At 34.4% G+C, this 12249-nt stretch overlaps 1 protein-coding gene across 1 annotated transcript in view; it reads left to right on the forward strand.

Moving 5' to 3' along the window:
• Positions 1–12249, forward strand: part of LOC148942070 (sodium-dependent nutrient amino acid transporter 1-like) — a 91842-nt gene that overhangs the window by 40567 nt on the left and 39026 nt on the right. The window contains exons 3-5 of the mRNA XM_089103226.1: positions 2355–2631; positions 3521–3743; positions 8156–8270. Coding sequence (XP_088959352.1) covers positions 2355–2631; positions 3521–3743; positions 8156–8270 — 615 coding nt within the window. The remainder of the gene's footprint in view (positions 1–2354; positions 2632–3520; positions 3744–8155; positions 8271–12249) is intronic.

A 12249-nucleotide genomic window follows, 5' to 3' on the forward strand; every position in this document is an offset into this window, starting at 1 on the left:
ATAAGTGAAAAAACGGCCCTATAGTATTGGCTATTAGGAACTATACAGGTTTTTTCGAGGAGGATTTTATGCCGGGGTGGGGGGAGGTTATGTGGGAGAAACTTTCCTTGGAGGAGTTTTGTGGGGGAAGGGATTTTTCCATAGAGGGGGAGCTGGATTCCCCGGCATTATTCAAAGAAAACATATTTTTTCAACTGAAAGTAAGAAAGACCCATTTTACCTGTGGCGGTATTAAGTGTAATTGTCTGGGTCAAATTTTCACTGAGATTGAGTTATCTAGAGTATATTTCCGTGGGGAAAATTTTTCCATGGAAGGGGAGACGAGTTTCCCGTTATTACCTAAAACATGACCAGAGACTAAATAAAAAAAAACTAATAATAATAAAGTTAAATTAATAAAACTGAATGATAAAACTAAATAATAAAAGTGTTTTCATCTGAAAGTAGACGGAACGTTAGAAACTTAAACGGACAGAATATTCAAATATTCAAAAATCGGTCTGTCTTTTAATCCTGAGAAATCCGAAGTAATCCTATTCAATTGGCGAAATCCCTCTACTTCTCTTATAAATATGGACGGTTCTCTTGTTAAACCCGCAGACCATATTACATACCTGGGCCTTCCAATTGGCACATCTATAGGCCACACACGTCGTTTGCTGATTTCTCACGTTGAGCGTAAAATTAGCATTTCTTACGCTGTAATCGTAAAAAGCAAACTACGTTTCAACCGTTACATTATAGCATCCATTTACAACGCCACAGCCCTTCCACATCTACTTTACATTGCTCCTTTCTGGAAATTCTTACAGTTACAGATAAAAAGCACCTACGATCAATCTTCTTCAGATTTGCTAAATATCTTGTACATTTGCCCCCTTGGAGAAGAAACCGTAAAATTATTCATTTGTATAAGCTAACTGACCCTAATATTAGCATTAATAAATCTCTATCCCGTTTTCAAAGTAAGTTTAATCATCCATGGTCACCAATTTGTTCACAATAGTTTTTTTTTGTATTAATGTAATGCATGTAATTATTAGTATTAACAAATCTCTCTCCCGTTTTAAAAGAAATTTGTATCATCCTTTCGTTAGCATCATTTTTTTGTCATGTATTTGAAATTTCAATGTGTGTTTGTGTCCTTCTTTTTCTTCTTTTTTTTTCTTTTTGTTTTTTTTAGTGATTACTCCGTCTACTGTACCTTTTGTACCTTTTTTGACGGGCAATAAATGAATAATAATAATAATTATTATTATGTATATGAGAAGGGTTACCCCCTCCTCAATACCTTACTCTTTACGCTAAAGTTTGACTTTGTGTCCCAATTTTATAAGAACAACTTCTGAAACAAAGTGGCTGTTTAATTAAAACAATAACACCTCCACAGATCTTTTTTGGAAAGCCCACCTTGATCGGGGAAGACCCTCCTGTCAGAGTAAGCTGGAGATCACTCTTCGCTGCAAAAACTATTTATGACTCAGTTCAATCATCCCACTTTATAAGTCTTGCATTAGATCCATCGCCGATTTTGGATGCCTGCTGTATGCTGGTGCTCCGAAACCGTTGTTGGCACCACTTACAAAGATCCAGAACAGGTCTAATAGGACATGTTGAGTCGTTCACCCATGACTCTCTCCAGTCTGTTAGTGAAAGATTTTATGTAGCGTAGATTGCTGTTTTCTACAAGGACATAAATTCTTCTTCTTCTTAAGAGCTTTCCCGCATTGCACCCCCTTCTCCGGCTGTCTAACCGATAAGACCGACTCATAGGCACAACGATCGGTCCAATTAGAGTACATTACTTCGATTTGACAGATTCTCCTGGGAGTGTTAACCCAAAAGTTTCTCTGTCGTCTCCTTCAGAAGAATATTCAAAAATCATCTAAAACATTGTGATGTAGCAATGAAAAAGACTAGCGGCAAATCCGGGGGGGGGGAATCTAGATTTTAACTGTATAAAACATTAGGCTTTGAAATATTAAGCCTTTCCTGGGCTGTTTCATTTGACCATAGACATCCACAGATGAGAAGAAAAAAACAAAACAGAGTATCTGTTCCCACTTCTCCTCTAGGAGTCTAAAAATATGCAAACAGACTAAAATCTTGTGACGTTGTGACGGTTTGGTTCTTTTCAGAAAAAAACCTTACTCTTGAATCTTTGCTCTTTCATTTTGAATTTTTTGCAGGGTTGCACAACACGTGGTTGTTCATACCTCCAGGGTTGCCAAAATAAACTAAATCCCCTAAAATGCATCCAATGCATCCACTCGAGTCAGTACTATAGATAATCGATGATTAAGACTATACTGATATTCCTTAGTATTTTTAATGAGTGGATTTTATTATTATAGAGCTCATACAAGTTGGATGTCGAAGAAGGCGAAGAAAGAGCGACATGGGGAAATCCAGTGGAGTTCTTGATGTCCTGCATTTCCATGTCTGTTGGATTAGGGAACATCTGGAGGTTTCCATTTACAGCCTATGAAAATGGAGGTGGAGCATTTCTAATTCCTTATTTGGTCGTTCTCTACTTTATTGGGAAACCGCTCTATTTCTTGGAAATGGCAATGGGCCAGTTCTCTAGTTATGGCTCCGTAAAAATCTGGGAAGTAGCACCAATTGTTAAAGGTATGTCAACAATCAATTTAAATTTTATTTTAATTATGAGGGCGAGGTTCCTTTGTTGTACTTGCCATGAGATAATCTTCTCACCCAATCCATTTTTTTTAGTTTCCTTCCGTTCATCGGTCACCTGCTTTAACAAAAACTAACTTTAAAAACAAATTTATATGAGATACATAATAGAACCATAATTTATTTAACTTTAAATTAAGTTTTGTCAATATGAATCAATGCTAATGCTTAAGTCTTATTTCTGGCTGGTGCAAGAAAAACAGGCTTGTGTTAAATTAGTCCATGTCTTATTATGTGTTGGGTTCCCGGATTGGTTATAAGTCTCCTATACAATCTTTATTTTTGGGTACAATCAAACATGTTACAATTTTTTTAACATCTTGGGATTATTCTTATGAAATCAGCTATTTAGAGAACATACGCTCTTTCTCTAAATTTTTTTCAGAATACAGTTTATTGTCCCATATAACATCTTCTTTTCAGTGTGATATTTTTAGAATATTATGTTTTTTATTCCATTTTTTTATTTTATTTCTACTTAGGTTTCTCTGTTCCGCTCGCTAATCGTGCCATCTATTTTCTCCCCGAATAAGACTATTAAACTTATTTGGTTCTACAGGTCTGAGTCTTCAAATTCCTCAGCTTTACGATACTTTGATTGTATCCTTTTACTTTTTTTAATAACAGATTGCCAGATTCACTCTACAATTTATTCAGTCGCCACATTTATCCTACCTGTTATTAAAACAGTGCGAATTTCATAGCTGCGTAGGTTGAGGGGCTAAGTCTACCCAAGAATTCTCATTAGCTACACCACCAATCCTTTTGCCAACCAAGTACACAAAAGGTGTACCGATGCTCAGTAATACCAGATTTCTTTCAGGAATTGGTTACGGCCAGGCGTTTGCCACCTGGTGTGTTGTAACCTACTATACAAGCTTAATGGCACTGGTTTCCTTTTATTTCATCGCATCATTTCAAGACCCACTGCCTTGGGCCTATTGTGACCCGGCTTGGGCAGACGAGAAATGCGCCGATTCAAGCATGAACTTGACAAATTCGTCCATGTTTGGGAAATCAGAGAGTCCAACTGACCAATATTTTAGGTAAGCAACATTAGTTTTTAAGTGCCTTAGATGACAACAATAATATGTTAGTATCTACAAAGGCACCTGAACAGGGGTTTTCGGGAAGGGGGATACATACAAAATAACACAAACAAATTTTGTGCTAGTCATTTTCAAAGTCTTCTAGGGGTTTATTCAGACAAATATTTTTGTAGTGATTTGGCCCGTAGACGCCGGCAGGGGGGGGGGGTACCCTCCACTATGAGAAGATAAAAGACCTATAAAAAGTATAAAAGTGGAAAAATGAGAAAATATTCCAATTTAGATCTTGGTAAAAACAAAACTCCTGGTAGTAATTGCCCCCCCCCCCATGAAAAAATCCATGCGACATTCACTTCGAAGACTGTCCCCCTTTTGTACAGAAAAGTATATGAATATAGTATTTATTTTAATTTAATTGTTTAAGATATATCTGCAATAAGAGAGGAGCTATTACCCTGCAGCACTTATATTGCACGCTTGGTCCAAGAATATTCCTTGGAATGAAGGAATATTAGGAATTGAATTCTACCCCCACTACACCTGATTCTATATCTGAAGGATCACTGAAAGTTAGGAGACTTGGATAAAAGAATGCACTTTTTAATGCTTCAAGCAGCTCCCACACCCACCCCACACACAGAAAGATCCACTTGATCTCCTCCATATTCGATAATAGGTGATGCATAATAATACACCACAGTACACAATTTTATGAAGCCTTAAATGACTCATCTCAGTTGAATTAAGCTTTAAAATCGCTTTGTATGTTAACTGTTTATTTTAAATGGACCACGTGCATCTTTAGGAATGAATGCGCCACGGCGTGGTATTCTAACCTCTGAAACTCAGAAGCCTAAAATATAATTCTTTGATAATTCTAAATCAATTGACTATCTCAGAATCTTTACCTAAAAGAGTAGGAAATCCTTACTGGAAGTCTTTAAGAACACAAAGAGTTATATTACGTAGTAATGCCTCGTCACCAATTCAGGTAGAAAGCGGAGTTCCTCAAGGGAGCTGTTTAGCTCCCATTCTGTTTTGTGTATTTATAAATGACCTTCCAGCTGTTATTCAAAATTTAATTGTTAAGCTTTTTGCGAATGATTGGAAATTACACAAACAAATAGCAAATCTGGCAGATCGGGAACTTTTATAGCAGGAAGTATATGCACTGCATGAATAATCGACGATTCATTTCAACGTTTGTAAACATTGAAAAAAAACCTGTGTTGTCCAATATATGAGGACATTCAGTGCTTATATCAAAAAGTGCAAATTTTCGTCTGCACATCCTGAAACGTAAGCTCCGCAAGTTTAGTTTGCAAATCTTTAAAATACTGTATAAAGTAATAAGAAGCCTATTGTTGAATATTAACCCTAGCGTATAGTATCCATTAAATCATTTTGACAGGCAGCGAGGGTAATTCGTCCGTAGCGAGGCGTGTGATAAGTTTAGTTTTGTGTCTGAAGCACAAAACTAAATTTGGGTGAATGCAGAGTCAATGCCTTCTGAGTTTAAATTTCCGTAGGGTTAGGGATGATTTGTCATTGGAGAGGGGAATTGACCTCAAGAGTATGAAAAATACCTTCACATTTATATATTTGCTCTAAAATACTAAATTAGAAACATTGCACAGAAGAGTTTTTCCTTGTCTGATTCAGGGTATGGGGGTACACATTTTCTTCGGGGATGGGGATACACTGTACTCCTTTTTAGGTCTCAAATTCACATCACCGAGCAAAACTTGGTCCACTGGTATTTTTTGTAACATTGCCTCCCCCTTTTGGGGGGTATTTTACCGCGTTTTCGAAAATTAGACAGATTTTCTAGGGCTAATAGCTTCGGCTGGTAGCTTAAAATTTGAATGAATTTTCCGTATGTAAGACCAAAACAAATTGTTATAATTTTTTTTTTGAATTTAGGTTTTTTTTAAGAGTCGCTCCTTTCTTAAATTCGTTACCATAGGATGTTTAATTATTTAAGAAAATGTACTATAATTATAAAGTATATATTTTACAAGGCAGATAGGAAATAAATTGTATCTTTTACTGTAATGTTTTACATTACAAATCCTCACAATCGTGAGAGTGTGGCGGTGAAGCCAAATCTGTAAGTCAAATTCATTGATCATTGAGGGTGATCATTGTCTAGCAAGGCTGTATTCAGGATTTTCTAGTGGGGGGGGGAGGTTTACAAAAAAAATAAAAAAAATAAATCAATTTTTTTAATATGCATTTTTGTTGCGTTTTTACGAGCCTGACAAACATTTCCAGAGGGGCGGTTCAAACCCCGAAGCCCCCCCCCCCCATGATACGGTCTTGCTGTACAAAGGCTAGAAATACTGCATTTTGGGATACCTTTGTAGTTTAGTGGAATGCCGAATATTTGTTGAAAGATGATTGCACAAAAACTTGTAACCGATTTTTTTTTTCATGCACAAGAAAAAACTCACATGGAAAACCAAAAATGAATATGGAAAAATCTATTGCATTTGTTTGACATCTAGAGCTTTATATCACAGATAAATAAATGTATTTATTTTGAAATTTTGCTTTGCTTTTTCTTCCTTTGAGTTTTTTCGCATTCGAAGTGTCTGTTTTTGCAAATCGTCTGCCGTCTTCCGGATGGAAATACTTTTCTTTCAACTCGTACTTCTAAAAAACGAAGTATGTGGGATTTTAGGTTGAGACGATGAAGAACTTTGCATTAGATAAAATCGACCAGGTACCATAATTTAGCTCGTAGATACAATTTGACTAAATACCCTAATTTAAATATGTTACCATAATTTAAGTTGTAGATAGTTTACAATTTAACTAAATACCGTAATTAACACCTTTGTGACTTGTCAAAGCTATTAATAATACTCTATTAAAAAATGCTTTCCTACCATTTCATGCTGTCAAGTACAATGCCGGACATGCAATTTGAAAAAGATTTGGCATCAACATTTTTTTTTTTTTTTTATTTTGAACTTCTTAATATGGGTTTTGAACTTCTGCAGAGCGAGCGAAACCTATTTTAAAAGTAAAAGTGGCTTAGCCAGTTTTAAAGGGTGAATAACACTTTTAAATCTAAGAGTACAGCTAATTTTATTTTTTACGTGTTGAAATAAATTTAGAGGAAGCATTGCTTGATGACCTATTTTTGGCTGTTGTGTGGAAATTCACAAAATTGTCAACAATATAAATTTGGCCTAACTGGATCATTGACAGCAAATAAACAAAAAGTTTTCCAGCTGAAGTAAGAACAAAGTCAAAACTTAGGCAAAACACTAAAACCAAACTAAACCACACGAAACAAAAATTTTACCCGTATAATACATGTATGTTACCGTGAATGTCCGAAATCTGGTTAATGTCAATATTCGCCGGTGAATGTCCGAAATTCCTTTTTCTCTGCTTAGATTCAATTAGCTTTGCGAGTCAGCTTTTTCAGTCTTATGCAAGCTATGATGATAAAAGTTAAAGTTAGGTTAGGTTAGGTTATCTTAGATTAGGTTAGGTTAAATTTGGTTCTAAATATCATAAATGGGTTAAAAACCTAACCTATGCTACCCTAGCCCAATCTAATCTAACCTGTCATCATCAAACCTTGCATTAAATTGAAAAAGTTGACTGGCAAAATCCAAAGAGAAAGAAAAGGTAATTCGGACATTCACCGGTGGATATCGACATCCCCGAATTTCGAACATATATACATATATATATATATATATATATATATATATATATATATATATATATATATATATATATATATATATATATATATATATATATATATATATATATATATATATATATATATATATATATATATATATATATATATATATATATATATATATATATATATATATATATATATATATATATATATATATATATATATATATATATATATATATATATATATATATATATATATATATATATATATATATATATATATATATAGACGTTATCTGTATTGGTGCATCATATACAGCGTCTATGATAAAAAAAAGGAAAGATAGAACAAAGTGTGGCTATTCTTTTTGTTAGAGTATTGTTTCTTAGCTTTTTAATTTTGCTGCTAGGATATCCCCCCTAGGAAAACAATTTTAAACACAGTAAGTCAAGTTACGACTCTTGAGTATTAAACTGATTACAATTATCTGTTCGTTAGCTGGGCCAAATTTTATGTTTATTCATCAAGGTTTTACTGCGGTATTTGTAAGTATATTTCATTACATTGTTTAAGCCTAATACAAAAATAATATTTTCTTTCCTACACAAGTGCTATTTACACTAGAGAATTTGCCCTTAAACTCAACACTTCCAATGAACCTTCTTTTTGAATGTAATATTTGCCTCTAAATGGTTGAGGTGAAAGTCCCTGATTAGTTTCTTTTTCTTATTATTAGACGAAACGTTCTGCAGCAGATTGAAAATATTGACAATGGTATTGGAGCCCCTGAATGGAGACTCACACTTTGCCTTTTGTTCTCATGGATAGTCATATTTCTTATTCTTGCTAAGGTACGTTTTTCTCCTGATTGTTATCGACCGACGTCCTTGATGGTGCATCCGTTCTAATTTAATTTCTATATTTAAAACCCCCAAAAGGCCATGTCTTCTCATTTCAATTGCTGTTTTAATTTCTGTCATTCTCTTATTTTCTTCTATTCTGTATTGCCAGTCGATCTGTCTCACGAATTCTCTGAGAAACTATTTAAAGAAGTGAAATATCGTTCTAGATATCGATGGAAAAACGCAAGGCCAGTATGGCCATTTAGACGGTTAATACAAAGTGTATTTATGAAAACTTAGCCAAATTTTTCAGCTTTTGAAAAGCCGACAAAAATGTTTAAACGGTATTCAAACGAACTTGGCTAGGCTGTCAGTAGTAAGTTATATAAAGCTTCTAAAAATACATGTAAAAATACATTGAATTGCGCAAGGAAAAGCCATGCCTGAGACACTACACTCACGAGTGAATATTTTATAAGTTGACACACTAAAGTCAAGGTTTTTTAAACTTGGCAATGTATAATGTAGTCAAGAATGTTTTGAGAGTTTGGTCGTAGTAATATAATTTAAAGCAAATAGGTTTTTTTCGGTTTTGTTTATAAAAGCCTCTTAATCATCTGTGAAATATATATATATATATATATATATATATATATATATATATATATATATATATATATATATATATATATATATATATATATATATATATATATATATATATATATATATATATATATATATATATATATATATAGATATATATTACTCCTCTCACATGGCCTTATACTTCTACTACTTTATGTTCCATCTTGTGCTAGTTGGAAATTACATAATATGTTATGAAGGACAAGTTTTCTGACATAATTTACGTAGACTAGATTTCTACTTCATGATATACATGTCTTTTAGGGTAAATGCGTGTCAGAAAACCCGCGTGTCTTGTTTAGCTGCCACGATGATAGAAAGACATTGTGACTTGAACTAGATTTACCATCCCAATATGGTCCTCATAATAAAAAATTTATGCTTGATAAGTATTGTCAATTTAAAATATTATCTAATGTTCCCTTTGTTCCCTCATTTCTGAGGGCAGGGAGAGGAGGATTCAATTTTCGAGGGAAAACCAAAAATACTCAGACTCGAAAATAAACAGGATCTGCCTCATGGGGACAGCTCAAAGACCCTTCGTTCCTCCATTTCTGAGGGACAGGAGAGGTGGGGGGTCAATTTTGGAGGGAAAACCAAAAATACTCAGAATAAAAAATAAATGAGATCTGCCTCAAGGGGAAGGCTCAGAGGCCCTTCGTTCCCCCATTTCTGAGGGCAGGGGAGGGGGAGGTCAACTTTGGAGGGAAAACCAAAAATACTCATAATCGAAAATAAATGAGATCTGCCTCAAAGGGATGGCTCGGAGGCCCTTCGTTCCCAAATTTCTGAGGGTAGGGAGGGGGAGGGGGAGTCAGTTTCAGAGGGAAAACCAAAAATACTCAGAATCGATAATAAACGGGATCTGTCTCATGGGCAAGGCTCAGAGGCCCTTCATTCCTCCAATTCTGAGGGGCAGGAGAGGGAGAGGGTCAATTTTGGAGGGAAAACCAAAAATACTCGGACTCGAAAATAAAAGGGAATCTGCATCAAGGGGGAAGGTTCAGAAGCCATTGGTTCCCCCACCCCATTTCTGAGGGCAGGGGAGGGGGGGGGGTTAATTTAGGAGGGAAAACTAAAAATGCTCAGAATCGAAAATAAACGGGATCTACCTCAAGGGGAAGGCCTGGGCTGATGTTTGCAAGTCGAAGAATTTGTCTTTGATGGTTTGAATGTCTAAATTGCCTGTCTTTCTCTGTTTACATGTCTGATTCTTTTTGTTTGTATGTCCGGGTTGGTGTTTGCAAGTCCAAGTTGGGTTTTCAGACCTACGTATTTTAGATTTTCGTGGGTGTTTGGTTCCCGGGGTTTATTATTTGAAAAGTTAACTTAGTATTTCATGATTTGACGTGCCTTAAATCATGAATTAGAATAGTTAATTAGCTGTTAGGGTTTTCAGACCTAGTTTCTTAGATTTTAGTGGGTGTTTGGTTCCCTGGGTTTATTATTTGAGACGTTAACTTTAGTATTTCATTGTTTGACTTGCCTGAAATCATGAATTAGAATATTTAATTGGCTGTTTTGGGATTTTCAGTCCTAGGTTTTTTAGATTTTCGTGTGTGTTTGACTCCTGGGGTTTATTATTTAAGAAGTTAACTTTAGTATTTTGTGGTTTTACGTGCCTGAAATCATGAATTAGAATAGTTAATTAGCTGTTTGGGTTTTCAGACCTAGTTTTTGTAGATTTTCGTGGGTGTTAGGTTCCTGGGATTTATTATTTGAGAAGTTAACTTTAGTATTTCGTATTTGACGTGCCTGAAATCATGAATTAGAATATTTAATTGGCTGTTTGGGGATTTTCAGACCTAGGTTTATTAGGTTTTCGTGTGTGTTTGACTCCTGGGGTTTATTATTTGAGAAGTTAACTTTAGTATTTTGTGGTTTTACGTGCCTGAAATCATAAATTAGAATATTTAATTAGCTGTTAAGGGTTTTCAGACCTAGGTTTTTTAGATTTTCGTGGATGTTTGACTCCTGGGGTTTATTATTTGAGAAGTTAACTTTAGTATTTTGTGGTTTTACGTGCCTGATATCATGAATTAGAATAGTTAATTACCTGTTTAGGGTTATCAGACCTAGGTTTTTTAGATTTTCGTTGGTGTTTGTTTCCTGGAGTTTATTATTTGAAAAGTTAACTTTAGTATTTCATTGTTTGACGTGCCTGAAATCATGAATTAGAATAGTTAATTAGCTGTTTAGGTTTTCAGACCTAGTTTTTTAGATTTTCGTGGGTGTTAGGTTCCTGGGGTTTATTATTTGAGAAGTTAACTTTAGTATTTCGTGATTTGACGTGCCTGAAATCATGAATTAGAATAGTTAATTAGCTGTTTGGGTTTTCAGACATAGTTTTTTAGATTTTCATGGGTTTTAGGTTCCTGGGATTTATTATTTGAGAAGTTAAGTGGGTGTTATGTTCCTGGGATTTATTATTTGAGAAGTTAACTTTAGTATTTCATAGTTTGACTTGTCTGAAATCATGAATTAGAATATTTAATTGGCTATTTGGGGATTTTCAGACCTATGTTTCTTAGATTTTTGTCTGTGTTTGACTCCTGAGGTTTATTATTTGAGAAGTTAAATTTAGTATTTTGTGGTTTTACGTGCCTGAAATCCTGAATTAGAATAGTTAATTAGCTGTTTGGGTTTTCAGACCTAGTTTTTTAGATTTTCGTGTGTGTTAGGTTCCTGGGATTTATTATTTGAGAAGTTAACTTTAGTATTCGTATTTGACGTGCCTGAAATCATGAATTAGAATATTTAATTGTCTGTTTGGGGATTTTCAGACCTAGGTTTTTTAGGTTTTCGTGTGTGTTTGACTCCTGGGGTTTATTATTTGAGAAGTTAACTTTAGTATTTTGTGGTTTTACGTGCATTAAATCATAAATTAGAATATTTAATTAGCTGTTTATGGTTTTCAGAAATAGGTTTTTTAGATTTTCGTGGATGTTTGACTCCTGGGGTTGATTATTTGAGAAGTTAACCTTAGTATTTTGTGGTTTTACGTGCCTGAAATCATGAATTAGAATAGTTAATTACCTTTTTAGGGTTTTCAGACCTAGGTTTTTTAGATTTTCGTTGGTGTTTGTTTCCTGGAGTTTATTATTTGAGAAGTTAACTTTAGTATTTCATGGTTTGACGTGCCTGAAATCATGAATTAGAATAGTTAATTAGCTGTTTGGGTTTTCAGACCTAGTTTTTTAGATTTTCGTGGGTGTTAGGTTCCTGGGGTTTATTATTCGAGAAGTTAACTTTAGTATTTCGTGATTTGACGTGCCTGAAATCATGAATTGGAATAGTTAATTAGCTGTTTGGGTTTTCAGACATAGTTTTTTAGATTTTC

Source organism: Artemia sp. Qi Xiang Cuo, chromosome 17 (assembly GCF_049724085.1).
Source record: "Artemia sp. Qi Xiang Cuo chromosome 17, ASM4972408v1, whole genome shotgun sequence".
NCBI lineage: Eukaryota > Metazoa > Arthropoda > Branchiopoda > Anostraca > Artemiidae > Artemia > Artemia sp. Qi Xiang Cuo.